General features: G+C 37.1%; 1 protein-coding gene across 5 annotated transcripts in view; it reads right to left on the reverse strand.

The window, feature by feature from the left end:
• LOC110052249 (rho guanine nucleotide exchange factor 11-like) overlaps nucleotides 1-24,523 on the reverse strand; it is a 69,560-nt gene that overhangs the window by 17,212 nt on the left and 27,825 nt on the right. For all 5 annotated transcript variants that reach the window (XM_089293138.1, XM_089293139.1, XM_089293140.1 and 2 more), the window contains 30 exons: nucleotides 24,363-24,414; nucleotides 23,682-23,779; nucleotides 23,499-23,571; nucleotides 23,308-23,358; nucleotides 22,809-22,866; nucleotides 22,487-22,579; nucleotides 21,849-21,954; nucleotides 21,177-21,250; nucleotides 20,733-20,811; nucleotides 19,815-19,874; nucleotides 19,444-19,487; nucleotides 18,204-18,226; nucleotides 16,258-16,287; nucleotides 15,886-15,910; nucleotides 14,964-14,986; nucleotides 14,427-14,502; nucleotides 13,270-13,328; nucleotides 12,623-12,643; nucleotides 11,262-11,302; nucleotides 8,479-8,531; nucleotides 7,207-7,266; nucleotides 6,821-6,872; nucleotides 6,254-6,306; nucleotides 5,830-5,923; nucleotides 4,741-4,823; nucleotides 4,148-4,231; nucleotides 2,382-2,423; nucleotides 1,546-1,663; nucleotides 1,316-1,365; nucleotides 620-670 (listed from right to left, as the gene is read on the reverse strand). In XM_089293138.1, the coding sequence (XP_089149264.1) occupies nucleotides 620-670; nucleotides 1,316-1,365; nucleotides 1,546-1,663; nucleotides 2,382-2,423; nucleotides 4,148-4,231; nucleotides 4,741-4,823; nucleotides 5,830-5,923; nucleotides 6,254-6,306; nucleotides 6,821-6,872; nucleotides 7,207-7,266; nucleotides 8,479-8,531; nucleotides 11,262-11,302; nucleotides 12,623-12,643; nucleotides 13,270-13,328; nucleotides 14,427-14,502; nucleotides 14,964-14,986; nucleotides 15,886-15,910; nucleotides 16,258-16,287; nucleotides 18,204-18,226; nucleotides 19,444-19,487; nucleotides 19,815-19,874; nucleotides 20,733-20,811; nucleotides 21,177-21,250; nucleotides 21,849-21,954; nucleotides 22,487-22,579; nucleotides 22,809-22,866; nucleotides 23,308-23,358; nucleotides 23,499-23,571; nucleotides 23,682-23,779; nucleotides 24,363-24,414 (1,826 nt within the window). The remainder of the gene's footprint in view (nucleotides 1-619; nucleotides 671-1,315; nucleotides 1,366-1,545; nucleotides 1,664-2,381; nucleotides 2,424-4,147; nucleotides 4,232-4,740; nucleotides 4,824-5,829; nucleotides 5,924-6,253; nucleotides 6,307-6,820; nucleotides 6,873-7,206; nucleotides 7,267-8,478; nucleotides 8,532-11,261; nucleotides 11,303-12,622; nucleotides 12,644-13,269; nucleotides 13,329-14,426; nucleotides 14,503-14,963; nucleotides 14,987-15,885; nucleotides 15,911-16,257; nucleotides 16,288-18,203; nucleotides 18,227-19,443; nucleotides 19,488-19,814; nucleotides 19,875-20,732; nucleotides 20,812-21,176; nucleotides 21,251-21,848; nucleotides 21,955-22,486; nucleotides 22,580-22,808; nucleotides 22,867-23,307; nucleotides 23,359-23,498; nucleotides 23,572-23,681; nucleotides 23,780-24,362; nucleotides 24,415-24,523) is intronic.

Consider the following 24,523-nt stretch of genomic DNA (forward strand, 5'->3'; position numbering starts at 1 on the left):
GCAATTTGCACAAAGGCACACTTTCGTTTAGTCAAACCTTCCACGAAGGGGGATCTTAGAACTGTACGTGTGCCTTCCTCGGAGTTGGCTTTCTTAACACCACACCAGTCACTGGACTGAATGTGCAGCAGACATTGTGGGCTTCATTGCTTAAGTACAAGTAATGTGAGTCAGATATCCAAGCCGCTTGAAAATATTTTTTTACCTCGCTTTGTCAGAATTTCTGGTGTAAGGTAAGCATTTCAGTTACACACTCAGTCACAAGCAAAGGTGAAAGCCAAGCTAGATAAAGGATAGACTGGGTGGTGTTGTACTGAGCAAAGATCTACATTCATCCCTGTCTGAGCCAGACATATCTTCAGTGCTCAAAATGCAAATTCCGTCTTAGGGAGATATCTGTCTCAGAACGCGTTAGGGATACCCATCTGGCATCATGTTAACATCTTGTTAAACAGTTTATCAGGGAATACCAATGAGGTTTGCTAGCTACCATCAAGTGATTTCAGGTATTTCCCTGCTCAACAGTGAAGATAAGAGCCCAGTTATTCATGGGCTGAGTTATGCCAATCTGCGTAACACTTTTTAGTTTGAGTTATACTGAGATTTTCATGGTTCTTACTTGTCGATCTTCACAATCCTTGACGCTTTGGTTCACAAAAGCAAGTAAATCCTGTAAGACAATAAAGCCAGGGATCTCATTAATTTAGGGAGTAGAGGGCTAGTTGCATGAAGCACACGGCTGACACCGCTTTGAGTGCCATAGGAACAAGACTTTCGGGAGTCTGGGGGCATTCATCCCCAGAAATGTTTGACAAGTTCCAAAAAACCTGTGTTTTCCCTACATTACCCTTTACAATTTACATGTGTATTATTTCAGAAAAAGTAGGCAACTCAGAAATCTAAGTAGCCGTGTTTCTTAGCTGGCCGCCGACACTTCATGAGAGCCCTGCAATAAAGCACTCTTTCTATACTACAAGGAAGAGGTTATAAATTACTAACACATCAAACTGAGTATTAATCCATATGTTCAAAGCTCTAATTCCACTATCGGAGACACAAATCATTAATTGTTTGCCTACTGAATGTGATGCTAAATGTATGTTAACACAATATGACCTAACTCATTATTTCCCTATGATCAAATTATACCAAAATTTACGACACTGATTAGCAATTAGCAGACCAGATTGTAACCCAAATAGGGCAGTGTATGCGTCTAACATGTTGCTGGAACTTTAAATCTGTTATTACTGTGCAGGGAAAGAAAAAATAGTAGATGAAGGGTGCCCAAGGTAACAAATCAACTTCCTCTTACCTTCGTACATTGAATTGCTCTCTCGATATTTTTGCCATCTGAATGAGAGCCTGTATTAACAAAGAGGAAATTGATAACTACAAACAAAGCTTGTGGTGGTGAAATACTTTCATTTAATTATTTAAGTACAGTTCTTTTCAAGGTCGCCAATGGTAGACACAGAGTCCAAATACACATGTTATTACTGTCAAGAATGCATTAGTCAACAGAACAAAGACCACGTGACTTACTGGGTGTATTTTTCTGTATTCCTTCCAGTAACAGTGGATACTTCGTTAATCTTTGATAACTGGATGAAATGATATCTTGAAGTCTCAATCTCCGACAAAGGGGATCATTTTCACAGTTCTTCATAAAAAAGAAAGAGATAATGAGCACTGACCTTACACCTTACAACAGACCCCACTATTTCCACCAAAAATCTGACAGGTGAGAAACACTTTTTTGGTAAGACCTTTCAAGCTTGTGCAAGTTCAAACCATACTTCTCAAACTTATTAATGATTAATCAAGTTAAAACAAAGAAAATCATGACTGTGACGGTGTTTGGATGTGATTGTCTGATCTTAGTTAGCATTAATTAGATTTCATTTCTCCGTTTTCTCCTTAGTTTTAGTTGAGAAGACATCAAACACACAATACTCCGCTGCGCGTCGTATTTCAACTCCCTTCTCGGTGTTTGGAAATGAGGAAAAACACGGTCTTCCGTGTTTGACATATTACTTTTATAACTAATTTTAAGCAAGAGTATCATAAAGGCAAGTAAACCTCTCTCCGTCTATAAACAGGCATAGAAATGTTGTGTCGACCCTGGGGTTAATGTTTCTACAAACAGCCCTAAGAGAACCCTAAGAGAACCAACATTTGAAGCCCACAAAAATGAATCACTCACGCAACTACAGTACTGCAGTCAACGCAAAAGGATCTAATTAAATTGACTTTGACAGATTCGTCCAATCAGTCTTCTGCTGTTTAAGGCAACACTGGTGTTTTTACCAACTAATTTGAATGGACCGAAGAGAAAAACCACGTGCATTATTCGTCCAGAGACAACAAATTATACTTACATTTATAAATTGTTGAAGTTTAGGATCTTTTCTTTGCCGATTCTGGAAAAAAGGAACCCACACTCACTTATTAGTTACAACGGTTTACAAGCTGAGTGTCGAATTAATCAGGCAATTACTCGTTTTGATTTTGGTTTTACTACTATGGTTCGAGATTGGTTGAGTAGTGGGTTTGGATTTGGTTTTATGACACTCAATTGAAAATTGCTCTATTAAGTAATTAACTAATTAATCAAGTTAAAAAAAACATGCTATGTGAGCGTGCAAGTTTCATTTAATTTGGAATGCTTAAGGACGTTCGCACGAAAATTTTCCAGTCGATAGATTTTTTTATTTTTTACTGCAGCCAAATAATGAGTTACTTGTGCCAGAAATGCACAAATAACTGAGGGTCATCGACTTCGTTTCAGAGATAAAGCGTGTGGAAAACTACCCTGATTTTGAAAAATTGGCGCACGCAATTCAGCATGGTTTACAGGGGTTTATACTTAAAAATATCGAAGGTGAGTCAACGGAGGCAAACGATCTTGGTCATATTTTGTAGAAATGAGTCTGTTGCGTAAATAATTCCACATGTTACCAACGTTTTAACAAAACTTAACCCTTCAAGAGGCATTTGAAACCGTCGCACAGATAAATGAAGAGCTAAAAAGAACGAAATTCAATGGTGCATTTTGCAAAAAATTCAAACTTCTAGACCATAGAGTTTCTTCATTTTTTCGCTAAACGTAGAAAATCGGTAGAGAAAATGATCCATCAAAAGAAAAATAGGGGTCACCGAACGTCCAAGATCGTTAAATCCAGGCAAAGCTATAGCAATGGCCATCTACCCTATCTTTGTCCATTTTATTACTTAGCGCGCGCTCTCATGCATGACGTGGCGTGTGAATTTGCGTGCGCAGTAAGGATGCACAGAAACAAACGTCCTTTTAAAAGGTCATTCCCTAGTATTGCACTGCGCATCTCGACTACGCATAATTTCACACGTGATTAGCGCGCGCGCATTAAAAAATGGCGGCTTTTTCTTTACGGCTGGACCTCGCCATAGAGGTAAATCGTCATTTCCTCATAAACGAGTGCGGTGACCTATCATTTTATTCTGTTGTTTTGAATTGAGTAATAAATTTCTCCATGTAAAATAAATATGGACCAATTCTCAGTGTAGAACAATAAACAGTCGTCGGAAACGTGACTTTAGCAAGCAAGCGTGACTATACTCATGGTGATGTTATAAGGACTTATTGGGTGCAAACAAGGTGCTGTTGCTCCTAAACGAACATGGCGACCCCTCATTTTTATTTCAAAATTAAAGTTCACATAATAGAAACAATCAATAAGCAAAGTTTGACAAAAATCTCACTGCAGGTTCGATTTCAGTGGAATGACCTTAAAGGAGCAACCTTTTTCAGGTTTCCTTCAATTTAACGGTAACTTTGCATGTGGCCAAAATAACTCAAAGTACTGTGACTGAGCACCTTTAATCATAGTGCAAAAGACAGTGCTGTGTTGAGCCACAAACATTTTGCTTCCCCATATGATTTCTTCAAGCAAAGGTCAAAGGTCAATGCGTTTCAAAACAACTCTTATTGTTTCCCAGCAATTCTGTAGACCAAACCTGGGTAAACGCGAAAAATACAGTGTGTAACACTTCTTTTTACACTTGTGTCACTTTCTCCATGATGTGTAACAAAACAGAGCATTACTTGGACCTTGCCACTGTTAAACACTGCAGGAATCAGTGACCAAATAACAATTACGTTACAGACCTTCAGCTGCTCTAGAGCAAACTTCTGATGATTACAAAATTCTGCACAGGCATCTTTAGCCATCTCACCAGGTTCTCCATCAAACTGCATGAAAGAAAACAAAAACAAAAAAACAAAAACCTTTACCTCAAGCCTTTTACCAAATTGTTGTGGTTGTTGTTGACAGCGCATCGCAAATGTTCCTTTCATGTTTCTGCCTGAGATAAATGTTCTACTATCAATTGCTTCATTGCTGTGAAGATTACTTTCAGCAGTTAATCGTTCGAGGAGCAATAAATATTTTCTAATTGTTTTCTGTCGTTATACATGTAGTCGAACACTACTGACAGAATCTACTGCTTGGGAGGTAAATAACAACACAAACCCTTGTACTAGGTTGGCTCACTGTGTAGATGTAGTTATCAGCCTGTTTGGTTGTAGTATTTCCGATATTTTTGTACCAAATTTGAACCCACTAGCTGAATGTAAGCACCGAGCCCCAGCTCCTCATGTCCTGTGCTCCATGCTCGCACCTACTGCACTTGCTGTTTCCCTCACATCCTATCTTTGTTTTGAAAAATAGAGAAGTTGTGAACAGTCTAAGAACACCTTACCCTTTCGAGCATGACATCTCCTATACAAACAATAACCTCCTCAGATTCTTCTCGCCTCTTCATCATGCTTTTCATTAATGAGACTGAAAAATAGAGATTAGCCATACAATAAGTTCTTGTATGCTATTACATAACATTAAAACGCATTTAAAAGACAACTCTATCGGGACATGAATTAAAAGTTTACTAATCTGTAGCTCATAGTGAAGAGTAATTGTTTTTTCTGACTTTCCATGACCACGAGAGGTAAAAAAAGCGCAAGTTATATTACAGTAGAAGTCCTCATACAGACCATTTTCGTATTCCCGGTATTGGACTGGAACTAGCGTGCAACTGAGGCTAATGCGGGGAGTCTTTTCAAATGCAAATGACAATCATCTTTTTGATGATATTCCCCCGCATGAGCCTCCATTACAGGCTAGTTCCAGTCCATTACCGAGAATACAAAAATGGCCTATTCAGACACCTCTGGAGAGGTTTGACTGTATTTGAAAGGCAGATCAGTGTTGCTTAAAAACAAAACACAACTAGCCCAATAATCTCAAGTTAATTCTGCTTACTGATCGCAAGATATTTCTACAAGGTCAGTACTGGGCTGTAGAAAGTACTTCAAGACAGCATCAGCTAGAACCTTAATTTGGGATTGTGTAAGGACTGGACACTATCTTGGCACTTTGCTGCATAATTGGTGAAACCAGTTTTTAAATCATGACTTCAGTACCTGAACTTGAACGCAAAATGCTCGTTGATCTCCGAGATTAACATAATTAAGTGAATTCAATTTGTGAAGGGAAAGAAAATTGTAGTTAGTTTTTGGCAAGTTTTGCAACAACACAACACCAGAATTTGAAAATGTCCGAAACCCCCACTTATACAAATGTACCTTCAGTCAATTTATATCCTAATTGTTAACAAAACTGGAGCATTGCTTTTTCGTTTCTGTAAATTAAATGTCTCTTGGGTTTTGAATTTTCAAAGTCATTCTCATGATAGTGCCCAATTAAGTAAGAAATTCCAGGTGCACTGCATAAGAGAGTTGTCAATGGTTACATCAATAGACCCACTAACCAAATGGCTTAGCTTACTTACCATGAATTTTAATTAGTGCATCCAAGTTTGGAAAAAGTTGATTGATGTATTGTCTGGACATGACATTCATTTTCATCATTGGTCTGTAGAACACCTGGAAAAAAAAGTGAACCAACATCACTAAATAGAATCATTGTTAAAGGCACATCATTACAGGTGTAGCCCAGTCCATCTTTGAAGATGTTAATTAAATTAATGGCAACACTCTCCTAAAGACATCGAGTGCCCAGACATTCGTAGCTTTTTCACTAACAATTATTTCAAGGCAAGTATCCTTAAGAACAAGACAGTCAGTTCGCACTAACCTAGACCTAATCAAATCACATGTAAACAATCATGTCCCATAATTATATTGGTTACTTGGTTAAATGGTCATTATGTACGCACAAATATGCAGGAGGCACTTAACTCAAAGTCTTCTTACCTTGTTCAATACTTTTAAATTTCTAACATGTGTTCTCTCAGTATGGATAAGCTCTGAAAAAGAAAACGATATACAGTTAATTACTGATCCCAATGGAAACAGCTGGTTTTGCTCTCCCGAGAATCTCGATGTTTCCCTCTACTTCGTCTCTGGAAACATTGAGATTCAAGGGAAAACAAAACTAACTGTTTTCCCAGGGACGAGTAACTAAGTGTTTTGCTATATAACTGGAGTTTAGCGTAAAGTAATAAGGCTAGAAGAAGTCAAAGCAACCTCTGATTAGTGGGAGAGTGGGTAATAATTGCTTAATTGTTACCCGGTGGGCGACATTTAAATTTACCCAGTCATGAGTCGTGAGTTAAAATTCGCAACATTTTCTGAAATGTGTTCAGACAAATATATAGAAAACTAAAATGTATCCTGAATACAACGTTTTATCCACCACTACTTCTGAAAACGAATTTGACAAAAGTCATTTGAAATTGAATTCCTTGAAATTTCCCCACACACTTTAAATTGCGTGCTACACTTTGTTGCTGTAGGAAGAAATGTGGTCTGGACAATTACCGTGAATGAATTCTTGTCGTTTTATTTCTTTGCCCTTAAGTCTTTTTAGAACCTGCAAAATATAGTGAACAAAAAGAGTTAAACACGATAAAAGTTCACATATGCCACCTTAACAGCTTGAACATAAAAGCTTTGAATCTGCGAGGTATGCCTCAGCCAAAATAACTTGAAGCAGAGTTCTAGTCCAGATAAATGTCTTCAGAATCTAGTTTGAAACTGGCCAGGTTTTTATTTATTACACAAAAACTGTTATGGGGAAGGTGATTTATTTTCTTTAATAAGATAAGACAGGATTTTCCTGTAGAGAAATGTACAAATGTCTTCAATGAGCAATGCAAAGCCATAGCTGCTACACGTAGCTACAGTGTATGTGTTGCCCAAGTTACCTTCTTGTCTACAACTTGTTGCCATGGCGGTGGTTGAGCATCTACTTCCATGTCGGAGTCCTAACGTTTTGAAGACAATACACAACAGAAGTAAATCAAGGGGTAGTGTACAAAATAGCATTATGAAAGCAACACTTGAGGTAGTAGAACTGATTAAACCATGCCCATTTTGTAAATTAATTTGCTCTTAAATGCAAAACTCACCTCTCAAATAAAAATTCCATAGACTTTTATTAAGGATGACCTAAACTTTCAGGAAATTGATTTTAAGAGGACTAAAGAAAATTTGTTTAACTAGTCTCCTAGGGTCCAAATACTGTACAATATTTGTACTCGTGTTGCGTTAACGACACTTTATAAATACACCTTATTCGATGGTTTGACATAATATGTGCGGATATTTTGTGAGCTGTGTAGTACATGTATTTTTCCAACTTCGAAGGAGACCGGAAAAAATACAAGCATGTTTGTGCCTGTTGTGTGATAAACCATCAAGTATGGGATTTATTATTTTACTACGATGTCATTTCCTTGTATTTCAAATTCTAGTTTTTGCATATATCCTGCATCATCTGAAATTCATACCAATTGCGTAAGGTGCGTGGGAATGACAAAAACGAAATAAGGCTCTATAGCGCAATACGAGCTCATATTTTGTGCATTCCCTTGACCATATATGGTAAAATAGCGTACAATAGTGGAATAATAATACTGCACACATTATGCAAGTGATTGTTTGCACCCTCTGAAATGTTCCCTAGTTAGCTGCTGGGTGATGTTTGTCAAAAATAATCAATCAAATTTTACAAAGTGTCGAAAGTCCCTAAATCCAGATGTAAGGAAGAGATGGGTTGTTTACCATTTATGCAAAGTACCAGAAATTTTTTAACTCGACTCGACCGACGCGAATATTTTCGTAATAAACGGGACGTCTTGAAAGGTAGTCCAAAGTTTCCAACCGAAATATCCTTGTGAAAAATGTGCTTACCATTTGCAATTCTTCACCGCCGTCTTGGAAATATGATCAGGTCGCATTCGCCCTAGTCTCTTTGGTAAATTGCTTTTCTTTTCTTTTCTTTTTTTTTTTTTCCAGTAAATGGTACATGTGAATGGGTTACCACCAGGCATTTTTGCTTCCCATTTGCACAAACCATTTCAAGACGAACCGGTTTCTCCTTGTAAATGGTAAACAACCACAATTTCTCTTAAACAGTTTCTTATTCTCTACTTTCATATACAATGTAACAACAAATGGTATGAATCATGACTCACCGGTTCTTCTTCTGGTGGCAGAAAAGAAGGAGATCGTGAGCGAGCACGTCTCCCTGGAAGTAAATAAGAAATGTTAGACATGATAACACAAACACAGCGTGATGACAGGTGCTTACTGTTAACCAATAGATTAAGTTCAATTTATTACAAACATCACATTTAATATCACAGAGTTGATTGGAACTGTTACATTTTTTATCAGATAATTCAAACAATGCAGCAAGAAGTCTAAACACGATGTTTAACTTGACAAGGTACTGGATTTAATTGCTTTAGTTTAAATATTGGTAAGTTTTAAAATCAAAATTTGTGGATGATAAATTGTCAAACACCTTTCAAATTGTTAATGAGAAAATTCCGGCAACAGTAAGATCCTACATGGCTAAACAGGAAAGCTGTCTACAAATTCTTCCCATGCAAGCGTTTTTATTCAGTTACAAAAAATGTTTAAAAACACATCATGATTCTCCGAATCCAATTCAAATTTACCTTGGGGGAAAAGATCTCTTCAATAAAGTCACATCTCTTTTACTCCTGATCCAGTTTTTTTACAGGTAAATTTCAACAAACTTACCTTGAAATTTATATGTGGTCATATTTAAACGTATCACAGTGCATTATTCAGAATACTAATCCCAGTGCTGCTAAGAAATACTGCAATCATATCATCAACTTCATATGTATGGAAAAGGTGCAGTGAATGAATGGATAACGTCATATGGAATGTCTGGCATGATGAAATGAGCCCCCACGTTAGTCAAAACAGTGGTACATGTACTAACAAAGCCATCAGGAATACCAGAATATTAGCATCTAGCTAACAGGAAAGAGCTACTTTATCTTGCTTTTACTGGCCAGCTTGGCAGTGACAAGCTACTCTTATCAAGCCTCCCTAACATCTATCAGATGATTTTGAGGGCCAATTTGGCAAAACAAACAAAACCAAGTGGAACTTGGTGACCATTATTTAAATGGCAGAACAAAGATGGCCTCCAAAAAGGTTCAAAAAGGTTCAAAAATACCCCTTTTGGAGCCAAAACTACAAGGACTTTTCACATAATTAGTCTCAACGGCTAACTTATATTTGTTTAATCAAAATTTCATCAAACAGGAGCTACAGGGCCATTCCGCTTTGGACAATGGCCAAGTATAAGTAAATTACAGTAGACATTTATACTGTTTCCTTTAAGTCTCTTGGCCAGATAATATCAAAGATAATTATGTTAACATCATTGAATAAGTAGTTATCTTACTACCTAAAGTACATGGTACACATTTTGGTAAATGTAAATGAATCATTACAAACTTGCTCTGAAAGCCATACAAGTATGTTTTATGACTGCATTTATGAAAGTTACTGCAGATAGCAGAACAATGAACAGGAAACTACCTTAATTTATTCAATGATTAATGAAAAGCCAAAGTGCAAGGAGCACATGCAACTCAGTGAATGGTTTAGTTAGCAGCTACTTTTAATTTAGGTTCAATAGTGATTAATGTTAATAGTATTATTGCAGTTATCACTGTCATCACAAAATGACGCACGCTTCCATGAATGACTTTATGGAAATTTATGAACATGGAGTGAACAACTAATGAGTGGTACAACATGTACGATCACAAAAGATAAAAAACACTCAACTCAATGGACCTTTTTGGTGATATGACAGCCACTTTGAAATACATACTAATTTGCCCCCTGAGCATCCCATAATAAGTAGCTATTTGAAACAATAGAATTCAAAATGGCCGTATCCCTGAAAAGATCCATTAGAACAATGATCAAATACAATGTTGAAAACATAATATACATATACACCAATACATTTCATATTGTTTGTCCATCTCAGGTCATTATTAATGCTTGTCCCAATGAATTGTTTCATTTATCGAGACCTAAAATAACACAATAACATGCTATTCCTTGGTTAAATGCGATATGAAAAAAAATCTGATGGAATGAGATTACATGACCTGAAATGGGATAATAAACAGAGAAGAACGGCCATACTTTCCTTGCTTATCACAGTGGAATTAGAGCAGTTTTCAGTTGAGTATTGATAGTAACCATGAACAATTAATTATTATTCTGGTTTTGGGTTTGGTTTTGGTTTTGGTTTTGGTTTTGGTTTTGGTTTTGGTTTTACTATGGTTTGAGATTGGCTGAGTAGCGTAATTGGTAAGTAATTGGTTTTGGTTTTACGACACTCAATTGAAAACTGCTTTAACTATTAAAAGGGAAGTGTCATGACTCATGTTTGACTCAGCTGAGTCTCTCAGCAAATCAATATTGAAAAGAGCACATGCATCCAAGTTTTAAGTTATCATCATAGAGTCTTGCTCTCACACATTTTGCTCTAATGGCCATTGTCAGCTGAGCCTTTATGCGCCTCTCCTACAAAATGATTTACATAGTGTATCCTTCCTGCAGTAAGTTTTCATTCACATCAGTTGAATATACATTGCCTGTTTGCACATGTGGTCCAGTAAAGTAAACTGAAGATCTAGAATGCATTCTCCCGCAGATAATATTAGTATGGTTTTATCCTGTGTGGCATTTTCCCACTGTTTCTTTTAATGACTAAATGTTATTCTCTGTTCAACATGGCTGCTTATGCATGCAAAGCAATGTTATTTAGAATTTGGGAAAACAAACATCCACCATAAATTTTTCAAGTTTAAATTGAAACTTGCATGCTGGCATTGGTCATGACACTATTCCTTTTGTTTACATACCCATAACCACAACCCTTGTCTGGGTAAACAATAAAAGAACAACTTACCACCTTCGGAGAGAGTATCCATTGTAGGAGAATCCACACCTCTGAAGAACAAAACAAAGGGTAAGACAAATAAGACCTTGTCTTCGTAAAACTCTTCAAAGTACAACTAACCCCGATTTTTTTTTCCTTTAATAAATCTACTAGTTTTCCCAATTACTTCAGCGAATCCCAACATTTCTACAGGCATTTAAAGTTGTACTTTCTGCGGCCACAACTGAGCATAGTGGTGTCTGGGTCAGGCTTCTAGTGAAATCATTGAAGGACACGGCTAAAAACACTCAAGAGACATTTGACTGGGTTTCGAGCACTGTGAAAACATATTTGGGGTATTTGTACTTCAAATTTTATCAAAAATGGACAAGACTTTTAAATGAAAGAACTGTATTATCTAGCAATACAATTTAGAGTCTAGCTATGATTAGGACACCTATGATGTATTTTTTTCAATTTTGAAGTGTGGGTCGCCAGTTGAGCGCACCACACAGCAAGTCATGATCGACAATTTGCCAGCCCATTTGAGTCATCTACTAATCTATAACCTGATAAAGACGTATAACGTTATTTATGCTTTTGCAGCAGTTAAAACAGAAGAAATTACGTTTAGAAACACCTTTTGTCCTGATAAGCATCTGTGCTTTTTAGCGGGAAAATCCCATCCTACATTGCTGCAACATTGACTGCGAGATACTGGGTACTCTATTACGATTTGCACTATTTGCCACTATTTGAGACTGTTTGTCACCATTCGCACTATTTGAGACTATTCGCACTATTCGCTATTTGGGACTATTCGCTGTTCGCTGTTCACAACTATTCGCTATTCGCTATTCGGGTTTTCCAGACACACCTCCTCGATAGCTCTCTCTTTCAGTCCGGCTTTGCACAAGTCAGCACACTTTTTCTCGCTTCTGGACGAGTGTCATCGAGATAGAGATACATGCATTGAATGAAGAGGATTGCTCTCTCCTAAGCATGCTGTACTGCTACCCCATCCAACAGCACATCTTCCTTGCATTCTACAACGATTTTGAATCACACTATCGCATGTTTGCATATATTCTTCTTAGAAGCAAAACATTGTTAGTCCTTTGATGATGTCACTGGCCAACTTGCAGATGCCCCATTCTTCACTATTCCTTGGTTGTGGCCGTAGAAAAGGTCAATTTTACAGACTTTGAAAATTCATGGAAAATTAACAAAAAAAGCTACAACGGTTATTTTTTCACAGTGGTGATCAGAAAAACAAGGGGATTTATATTAAGTGAAAAAACCATTTTGTGGGTTAATTGCAATTTAAGGAAGAAACAAAGAGGAACAGCATTGATAATCAGCATGCTCAAAGTGATGTTGGGGGCACTTACCTGTAATGAAGATTATCTCCCCTGAAGGTAAAAAAAGAAAAAGAGACAATGTTATGACTGTGCACACATACTGCATTTCTGCACAGTTGATAAATTAACTAGAAGTTTCTGTTGTTTTTGTTTTTCACCTGGTACCCCTGACTTTGCTTGATGACCCTTCAATGGTACAACTCCCTTGTTATGACTTACCCACAAAGCAACAACTTTGTTATATGTGCAAAGATTAATGCTCTAAGGATAATCAAAATGTAATGACAGCCTTGCTTGTGAGTAGCTTTGAGCTTCAATAATGAGTTTTTTCTAACTTTTGTGAATCACTAATTTTAAGCTTTCCTTGTTTTTGAAGTCAATTCTCTCATTTTGCAAAAATTTTATTTCTAATTTTAAAAGTACACATGGCTTCTTTTATAATGCAATTTTTAATAACAGTAAATTGTCAAGCTACATTCCCTTGCAGATATACTCCACCCGTCCTCTTGAAAAGTTTGTATTTTCATACAGATGCCCCTCCCATAGCATGTTAATGTTATGATTATGACCTTGCATTGTCTTCACTACAAGAAAAAGAAAAATTCCTTGGCAGTTAATTTAATATGAGCGATGTGTTTGGACATGTAAGTCGTAACAGTAACAAATAAACCACTTACTCCATGCCTGTTCCTGCCACTGATCTTCTTATTCTTATAAACTTTGTACTTAATTCTCTCTAAAGATTTTCAAAAATGAACATGTACATGTAATTAATATACAAAACTCAAAGCATGTGATAAGCATGTCAGAAGCAATTATGGTCAAACCTCCTCTTAAAGGTCATCTCAGGGGCACAACAAACTGAAATGGTAGATACACGTAGGTGGCTCTTGCAAGAAGTCAGACTGCGTCATATATGACACCATATAATAGTCCGGTAATAAAATTTACCTCTTAATTTGTAAAGTTTAAAAAAAAGTGGTCAATGGCATGTGTGCAGATGTAAAGCATCTGATGCACGGTTACTGCATAGTTTGTACAACACTGAGTTTTACCTTGCTCAAAACATCTCTTTTTGTTATGTTTGGGGGGATAGACTAGAAGTGGTGGGAAGCTAGGGGGTGCATTTTAATGGTTACACTGTGACCACATCTCCAGTCCCCACCCCCCCGCCACGCCGGCTCCCACTGTTTATGGCAGAGGTAAATTCATTTTAGCCCCCTTGAATTTTCCTTAAAAAGATATTTTTACATTGCACATAACATGCATGCACAGACACATTACTCAAAGCTAACATATATTAGTATCACCCAACTAGTGGACTAATGCAAATCCTGCATTTTGATTGGCTACGCTACTAGGGGACTATTAGTAATAGTCATCGAGTAGCGAAATTGGCGCCGTTGAGCGTGACGCTTTCTTTTGTTTTATTCCCAAATAAATATTTCTTCAACTTGCATTTGCTAACTTTATTATTACCTTTTCTGTCCGACTAGTTAAGTGATACTAAAACAATTAGACCCTTCGCCCTCAAGGGCCACGGGTCAATAGCCCATTCGGCTTTGCCTCATGGGCTATTGACCCGTAGCCCTTGCGGGCTACGGGTCTAATTGTTAATTAGTCATAAAACAGGTTAGAGCAGTTTTCAATTGAGTGTCATAAAACCAAAACCAAACTAATCACTCCGGCCAAGCATAAAGGACACAGACAATACAGTGAACCAATCAAAACTTGAAGCCAATCATGCAGCATAGTTGATGCAAAACCAATTACTTTTTAACACTCAAATGAAAACCACTCTAAACCTAAGAGAAAAACCTTGTTAAATACTTACGGGTGTCTTCATACTCTCCGATCTCCCAACAACATGTTTTTGTAAGTGTGGTTTATCAAGAGACAGTTCACTAGCGCTGTTGACAATGATAAAATTCAGAGCAAGCAATGCTATTAGCAATTACATTACATCATCAACCTTGTACATGCCACTATTTATAAAAGGTCCCCAGAGACCTTTTCATAAGCTCTTCTTTGACAAGTTGTCCATTCAAAAAATTGCTGACCACCATTTTCTTCAGCTCCCCAGATGTCAAGCCATACATCATGAAATACTACATTTAGTTCTTAAGATATGCAGAGTGCTTTAAATCCCATGTTACAAATACTCACACTTGACTTTCATGTACAAAATTCTGGTACATTAAAGGCAAGAATGGACACAGAGCCAAAGTTACTTCCTGTGTTATTTTGCTGCTCAATGATAAAAACTTGGTTTTCGTTTTGTGTCATTTGTCTATCTCGGAAGACTTGTTGTTTCCTGAAGGTGAAATTTTGAGGACTAAAACTATGCATGACACAGCAGGTGTTGGTTTACCTTTTCGTTTTTGACATTCCATCCTGAAAGCCAGGGGAAAATGAAACATGTTATTAATAACCTTGAATAGTAAAATTTAATTTCCACAGATAATCGTGGAAAATGGAGTACAGACAACTTACAGTTTAAGGAAGTGTATGCATCCATATCCACCTCAAGGAAGATAATGGAAACTACAAACAGGAGCGGAGTTTCTAAAGCCAACATTTTTAAAGAACCATGGTTGACACAGACATCACACCTTCTTTCAACGGACTATTTAATGACTTTTAAATGGCAATGCAGCATTATTCAAGGGCTAGTTTTCCTCATGATTACATGTTAAACTTGTTCAAGAGGAGTGAAGCAAAAGACGGAATACCCCAGATCACACTGAAGACAAGATTACTTAGACTGCTAGGTGCTTGACAAAATAACTTAACTCCTGTACCATCAGAATCAACTTTTAATACTTCAAATGATTTTTTCCCTTGACCTGCATTTTGTATGTGTATACCCATGGAAACTTGTCAATATTGTAATTGAATACACTGTAGTCTCAAAAATCCATGGCTTGTCAACAAAATTCAAGGACTACTAATAAATGCTGATATACTTTTCATGGGAAAACCTAAACGCTTCATTTTTCAAGAACTTTTCAAGGCTTGTATGAGCCATGAACCATGGTTGGCATAGACCATGGCATAAAACCATGAACCATGAATCATGGTTGGCATAGTTGCACTGTAAAAATTATTTCATTCTACTGAACAGTGGAATTTTAACCACTTGACAATATTCTCAACTCCCCCAAACAGACTAATCATAAGTTACATGTAGGCATAATCATGTCTGATTCCAAAAGATGCCACAAACACACACACAAACATTATACTTGAGGCCAAGGTCAATGTTACAATGTCATAGATCTAGTAAAACTTACATCACCAGAGCTTAAAAATCCTTCCCTGAAAGTCAAAGAAAACAATCAAATTGTTGACTGATCAATCATCATGAGATGTATAAACAAACATTACTCTAAATGAATCTCTGATTCAACCCTGAGCCCCCTCCCCCCACCCCAAAAACAATGATTAAATAAGAAAAAAATCCACAGTGTGAAATATTTGCAGAAATCATTGTGGTGTCTAATCAGTGTAGAGTTCTTACTTGCATGAACAATTCAAAATAAAGCAAAATTAGCTATCAGAGATACAAAAACCGCTGTTGAGCTTTGTCATTTAACTACAAGTCACTTTACTCAGCAACATAGCGACAGTGAGACAATCAGAAACTGATTAAAGTGGCTTGTTACCTGTCAGGTGCCCTGTCATCCCCAGGTATTCTGAATCAAACAAAGGCGAAACAAAATACTTCTGTCATTAACAGAACCTAACAGAATGGGCATAGACTTAAACAACAATGACCTATGCACACTAATTATGGCAATCTAGCTAGACTGGCAGCACAGAGGGGTGGCACTATGGTGAGAGTGACTGCCTGCCAGCAATGCTGTCAAGATTCAAATCCTGGACTTAACAAATAAATAAAAATAAAAACGTAAATAAATAAATAATACATAAACATACAAAGCATAATTATATTCAGACTGAGTTTGCTGTTAGCTTTCATATATTTTCCTATAATTTTTCTCGCAGTTGTCCAGTTTTCCTTTCACTTTCTCCTCCAAAACCTTCAAACCAACAATCAAAATTCCATTCCAATCTGGTGTGTCTTCCTGATTAATAAGTCTTGCTGGTAACAGCTGGACACAATCATTTATTAGGGTTTTTGAGTTATATTTTTTTACAAAAAAATACCTCTCAGTCGGCGCGTCGAGTATGTTACGGGTCAATGGGTGAGCGAGTGAGTGAGTGAGAGATGTATGTATGTCACACCAATCAGATTGGATCTACTATAAACAGCCAATCAAATTTCTTGTTGTAAAGGTAAATGGTATGTGAGAAGATCTGATCCCGATAAAGTTCAGAACGGCTGTATTCATTCTTCTATAAAAGAGGAGGAAGTATTCATATATTGGGTTTACTTCGACATTTTCTGTGGGTTAGGCTGAGGATTTTAGTTAAATGAACGAGATAAGCCTTGAGGTTTGAAACAGTTCGTGAGTTCATAGTATGCAAATGCAACAAGATATTTTTATTTTCAGTTAAGGTAACTTGATACTTTTGTTTTTCACAAGGAGTAAATTCAATTAGAGGTCACGAATCGTTGCTTCTAGTTCTTAGGACATGTTTTAGAGGGGACGAGACTTTAGATTTGAAACAGTTCTAATGTTTACAATAGTAAGTGTGGGTAACGATTGTTTTGTTCTTGTTGTATGCAAATATAACAATATATTTTTGTTTTTTAGTTACAAAGTGTAATGTGACACTCTTGTTTTTCACAAGGAAGTAAATTCAATTAGAGCAGACAAATCGTCACCACTCTTTCCCACGAGATGTTTGCTATCTTTAGTAACAAATGGTAACTTAACACTTTTATTTTTTATATGGGAGTAAATTCAATTAGAGCTGACAAGTTATCGGCTATTGTGTCCAGGATATTAAACAAAAAAGCTTTCATTTCTGGATGGTTTTTATGTCTCTGCAGTAGCAGTTTAATAGTTTTGTTTGATGACATTCATTTCAGTCTGATATTTTTTAAGGTAAAAAGTATGAAAACTGTTCAAATGTTCTTTGAAGACTGCGTGGCACCAAGTTAAAGTGCAATTTAATTAACTCAGACTTTCAACGTGACAGAGGTTTTTTTCGCTTTCTTTCTATTTTCAGTGAAGTTGTGTTGTGTTGTGTTGTGTGAAAAGGTAAACTTACGTCTCGTATAAAATGCGCAAAAGCCCCTAAATTAACTTGAGTATTTTTGAGCAAAAATTCCTCTTGGGGGTTGGAAGGGTTCTGTGATCAGTGAGTGAGGGAGTTATGCATGTGCGCGTGTCACACCGGGTTGTATCAAAGAATGAATCAAATTGCCTGTTAGAAAATAAGATGGTATCTACATTAATCTGGAGACATGTCAGACTACTGTAGTTTGTTCAGTCAAACATTTTAGCTATCTTACCATGACCGATGTAACATCGCAACCAAAGAAAAAATGTCAAATTAACCAAATCATTACTGTACCATGAATGCTTCATGAATGCTCCGACACTTCACACAAAAAAAAATAACTCTTGCACGCCTTGCGTGCCTATGTTTACTGTTACTTGCTGTTTATAGTTGATAACAAATAGCTCATTTCTATTACCTGTTGTCTCTTCCACCTGAAATCTGTAAAACAAAATTCAATCAGTATAGCACGTTTTAAATGGTAATTAGACTTGGAGAAAAACGTCCATTGCAATTCTAATATATAGATTCAGGCCAGCCTAAAAGCACAGTTCCTGGGCCTCGTTGTTCAAAGTCCAATTAAGCTAACCCAGAAAAAGGTAGAATTTTGATTTGAGTTTTGTAACTTTGTGGTGAGCTTTTCTCTATATTGTTTGGCCTTCTGTTTTGATTTTTAATAATCACCACATACAAAAAACAAAACAGCAAAAAACATTTGTATAGAAGAAAAAGTTATAATTCGGTTAACTTTTAATCCTGGGTTAGCATTAAGCGGCTTACGAACAATCCTGCCCTGTTTGCAACAAGTTAACCTAATATGAGCTCGCGATCCAATCGATAACCAGCACTCGGTCAGCGGTCAACTTCAAAAAAACACGTGAACTTGAGGAGCTGTAAACTTGAACCTGCGATATGGTCATGTGATACTGGTCAGTGGATACCTTGTTTTGACAGGTGTCAATTGATCATAACACGAATGTCCAGTATCAAGGAAGTACACAGTAAACCAAGGCTACATGTCTCTGTCAACCTATTATTTGAAGTATGGCCACCATGTTGGGCAACTCTGTCGTCGTCGTCGTCGTCGTCGTCGTCGTCGTGTGTACGCGCCCATGAGCAATACTGCTAGCCATTATAACCATGAGAAAATCAACTCATGGGTTTCCTTTTCTTTCCTCTATGAGTATGGGGCTCCACTTGGCAGCCCTTTGGGCCGCCGGAGCTCCGCTATAAATTAAAATATACTCCAACTCTCTAGCATGTTTCTTGAAAGAGGATGAAACACTGAAGTTAAGATTTCTCATTTCCTCAGTTCCTAAGTTGCAATAATTATACAAACAATACTATCTGCACTGCAGTATGCTTTTTGAAGAGCAATTGACAAACGCCAGATAACAATAACCATTGCTTCTTTTGAGAATTAAAAGAAATGCTTTCATACATATATTATACTATCTTGTTAACAAGTAAGTTACAGGGTTGTACCTGATGGAAACTCCTACTGAGGCATTTGAAGAAGAAGAAGAAATTTCAAAGAAGAAATTTCAAATCTACTTACTTTTTCAATGCATATAGGATCTCGAAATAAAAAATAATTTCAAAATTTACAGCAAACAAGTGCCTCGGTTCGCCTGTAACTAGCTATGGCCCTGACTTACCAAATCTTCATCAAAAGAACCACTCTTTTTCTTGTTATAGTGAACTAAAAGAAATAATTATTATGAGAGATTAGTCTGGACTGGCCATCACAAAGATCTCTACAATGCCAAAAACTGAACAGAAGTTCCCACTGTCCATCCAGGTCAATGATTATTTCTCTTCCCCAACTTGACTAGTCGATGTAAACAACCTTCGATAGCCCAGGCATTAAATTAAAATTTACCTTAACTAACAAGTAGCTTCTTAGAATGCCACTGAATATTCCATGGCCTCATATGTATAACAGTACTATGCTTATGTAAAGTCTCCCTCTTGAACATAGAAATCAGTTCTAATTTTCCATAAACATCTAAGAATAGCTAATCAATACCTGTTGTACTGCCATTGTCTGACTCATTTTCATCATCATTTTCATAGTTTTTTGTCCCATCTAAGAAGACGCCAAATAAAGAGCAGAAAAGAATCCAGGTTACACATGTATGCCTCACAAGACATCACAACCACAATTTTTAACTTGTGACTTTCATGTTCATAGCTATACCCAGTGTTTCTCAGTCCAATTTTCACGTAAGAGTCAATTTAAACTCATCACAAATAGATGAGCTTGGGAACTGGTGCCTTAAAGGTTAGCGGGGTGCCAAAGCCATAAGCCGCTAGGAGGTATCCATGGCAACCCTGGAAAGCAGGAACCACCCAATGAGCGTCCGCTAACCAGCACCGTCACACTGAAAGAAATTCAGTGGAATCTACTTACTTGGAGAATACTTACCCTGACAAAGAACAAAACGGGAGGGAGGAGAGGGTGCAAGAATCCGCAATGATTCGCGAGCAAAGCAGTGCAACTGATCCGCAACAATCAGCAGAATACACTACAACAATTATGCAATTAACCATAAACCCCTGCAAAACCCCTGAAGGCCGCCCCACAGGTCACGTACTCCCAAACGCAGAAACCGCTGGCTGCATAAGCTCATATTTAACTTGCCTAAATGATATTAGCTGGATGGGCATGCTAGCTGGCTGCGTTAGCTCAAGTTTAAATGTGGCTAAGTATCATTTAGGCAAGGTTATCTATTTGTGATGAGTTTAACCTTGCCTAAATGATATTTAGCCACATGTAAAAATATCCACTGTCAATCCAACCTCCCACGTTGACATTAAGTAATGACCTTATAATCACTTCTCACAACAGAACTACATCTACTTCTTTTGCTTTTCCAAAACACACAAGACAATAAAATATGACATTCATTTCTTATGACAATGGACTGTGTTATATGCTACTCACATTGAGATGAAGCAGGCTGACTAACTTTTCTACTATAATTTGCAAATGACGGTGATCTGCCAGCTTGATTATTTGTTTTCTAAAACAAACAAACACACAAGGTCAGAGTTCACAGAAACAGTGGAATCCCAAAAATTGGGTAGTTTGAGTTTTGTGGGTAAAATTACAGCATTCAACTGAGGGGGGTGGGGAAGGACTTTTTGTTTAAGTTATCAGGAAGTTTAAAAAATTGAGGATTTTACTGTACCTATCATTCTTGTATTGGCATTATCGGACAATCTAGTCCATAATTTTAGCGTGTGTTAGTAATTGTACATTTCCTTAAACATTTTCTGAGATGGTTTTGGAGTCCTATCATTCAGCAAGTATGTAATAAGCAAGTACAACGTTGTGTGTATTTCATGAAATGGAATCAAGAAACAAGTCTTCATCTATTACACTCACTCTTTTCTTCTTTGTTCCCGGACATTCTTCAATTGCCTCAAAGCAAGCCCCTTTGTGTACATTGTATTCACACGCTAAAACACACAAAAAAAGACAGAGACAATGAAAATGCTATTGAAGGTTTGGACCCACGCTTTGCAGGCCAATTATAACCTTTGTCAACTCCCTCCTGAATTCAAAGATAAACATTTTCTGAGCCTATTGGTTTATCAGAACAAGTACAAGTTCAATAAATAGAGGTTATGCATGGCAGCCATGTTGCATGGCAGGAACAATAGATTCCTTTTTGCTATGGGAAAAACATTTTCTTTCCCATGCAAAACATTTTCATTGTTCCTGCCATACAACATGGCTGCCATGCTAAACCTCTATCGATGGGATATTGATACTAGCTACATGTAGTGCAGTGGATGTTTTTACTCCCTGCCTCTCATTGTCATGGGCTGTTCAGCAATTCATCTGAGTGTTTACTGTGTTAAGAGTACAGTGCCACAGTATCACCAGCTTTACCTGGTTGCCTGTGGTTTTCCTGACTCCCATTTACCCACTCTGGACAACATGCTGCTCTCCAGCAAATGTAGCCATTTCCTCCTGTTAACCAGTACATATAAAGTCTAGGAAAGTTCTCTGACTATGCATGTTTGAACATTAAAAAAGGTTTAGTAGACGTACTTGAACATTGATAGCCTTGATCTCCAATACCCCACAGTAGACCACTACAGTGATTGCAGAACGTCATACTTGTGTAATGTGTACTAACAAAATGGTGTCCCTTACTCTGCAAAAAAAAAAAACAAAACAAAACAAAAAAACAAGTAAACATTGACCATTTGTCAGAGGCAAAATGAGCCTTCTTTCACAACTTTTTATCAAAATTATAACAGCTTTTAAGATGTTTAGAGAAAATGCAGCAGTGCTGTTGTTTAGTTTTGCCCTCACAATGACAAGCAACAGTAATTTGGTTCTACTCACTTTCACCAAACCTCTTGACCTCACCAATTTCATTTTTTGCTATCATTAATGACATTTCTGAAGTTTCTTAATAATGCAAATAAACTTACAGTGTCTACAGAAAGAGCGCAAAAGTTAATGTCTGAATGAATGAAAAGGTGAGAGATGTCAGACTTTTCCCTTAATCTGCAATCCATATATTCAATAAGTGTGATTTACTGTACACGTGCACAGCAAGGATGTTGCTCTTAATATAAACTCGGCAAGCTCTAGCTACACGTGATAAGATGATAATTCTCAAACACAACTTAAAAAAATACATTATTTTTTTTTAGCAAAATGTATAGGGGAGTTTCTACCTTTTTGCTTGCTTTAATTTTAAACAGTGGCTTATTCTCTTTTCGTGTGAAGCTCGAGTATCTCTCCAGGATATTTGCATTGGTCCCTTGTTGCTAAAAGAAATAAAACCACTCAAAATTAACTCCCCCAAAAGATGTCAATACTTGGAAGATTGAATTCAGCCCAGTGCAGTAAACTTTGCAGTCTACAGACAACCGCTGAATGTGTTAGTGGTGCATGAATAACTGACAGACGCATGTCTACAATATTCAAATTAAGAACAGAGTTCAAATCTGAAAGCTACCTATGAAAAATCAATTGTATGTTCAACTTTCAACTTACCTTAACAGTAATTCCAACTTGTTTCAAAAAAGTAGTAAGGGCAGATGCCATAGCAGAGCTGGTTTAAAAAAAAAAAACATTATACATGTAGTTCAGTGACTTTCTTAGGAATAATAACAGTCAGTACACGGGCTTCCAAGTAAGCCAGGTATCTCCTACACTGGAAATTCGCACATTAAATTTCCACACGTTACTTGCAGGCAAAGAAAGGAAAGTCCTGTGACATATAGCCCAGGATGAATAGTCTTTTCGGTTACAAGGCTTCATGTCAGTTTTGGATGTCTTTGTTTCAGCGATGCCCTTACTCGCTTTCATCTTTGGGCGATAAATGAAACTCACCAAGTCGCCGAGCCAAGTAGCCTCTTTTTTCAGTATCAAATTGACAAAAAAATCATTCACACACTAACTTTCCCTGAATTTAACCACTCCCAAGTGACCTATAGGCACCATCCCATCCAATAGTCTGCCATGGGCATCAACTTGAAAGTTTATTACTTACTTTCTGTCAATCTGAGAAGCATCTACAGCAGTATTCGCATCCAATTCAGCCCTAGAAAATAAATAAAAATAACAGGTTGTTATAGGAGATTCTGGATAATACAAAATTTCATGACCTTATATTCCTTCCCCATTAAAAGGATATGTTGGTGTCAATCTGTAAAAACCTAAAAACAATAAAACTGAACTTACAAGACTCCCTCTAAGTGTGGCATCAAAGTTTGTTCCACTACTTGAAGTTCCTTTCCTTTATCCATGTTGTCATCTGAAAGTCCAAATAATGAAATCATTAATGTTCAATGGGCCACCTTTACATGCAACATTTATATCATTCTGTAAATAAATGGAAGCAAAGAATATAATTGCACTTGGCACCTTCTAGCTGGTGATCGCCAAATAAACTCCCAAGACCAAGGGCCCGTTTATTCCTGAAGTCTGCTAACAGTTCTTTAATTTCTTCTCCTGCAAGATCCCTATTAAATAATGAAGACAAACAGTTTAGTGGAGAAACTAATCAATGTGCAATCAAATAACACTAACCTTACCTTCAAAATGCCTGATACTCATGCTAAAATTACACTGTAGAGTCATACATGCCTTTTTGCCCCACCACCCTCCCTGCCAACCCCACACTACAAACATATGCATGTATGTATATGTATAGGTAAAGGTAAAGTTTGAAAATGAGCCAAGAGGCCCATCAGGCTGGATTTATCCCAGTTTCTGTAGCATGAAGCGATTAGGAATATTTCTACTTCCCCCTGGATGGGACGGTAGTCTATCAAATGTATATGCATAGGTGTACTTTACAAACAATACAGTCATCCAATACAGTCAAACCTCTCAACCGACTACCTGGGGTAGACTTTACTGCTGTTGCAGGACTTAGAAAAGTGTATGCAATGGCAAATGTTTCAAGGGATGACCAAACCAGGCTGCTTTACTAAGGTGGTGATTATAGAGACATGGCTGTCATTGACAGTTTGATGGTACTGTATATCTCAGCTACAAAACAAAAATCAAAGAAATTCTCATCTTTGAAAACAATGATTGTACCTTGCTTGTTGAAACAAGATTTTTAGATTATCTTCAGACCCTAAGCAACTCTCTGCAAGAAAGAAATCAAATTACATACTAACTTAACTTTAAAATAATGGAAACAAATTACAAAAGAAATGGATTCTGAAAATGACAAGCAAGTCCCAAGAATGAACTTT

The sequence above is a fragment of the Orbicella faveolata genome, unplaced genomic scaffold, assembly GCF_042242905.1.
Source record: "Orbicella faveolata isolate gen_17 unplaced genomic scaffold, um_ofav_v1 contig_25, whole genome shotgun sequence".
NCBI lineage: Eukaryota > Metazoa > Cnidaria > Anthozoa > Scleractinia > Merulinidae > Orbicella > Orbicella faveolata.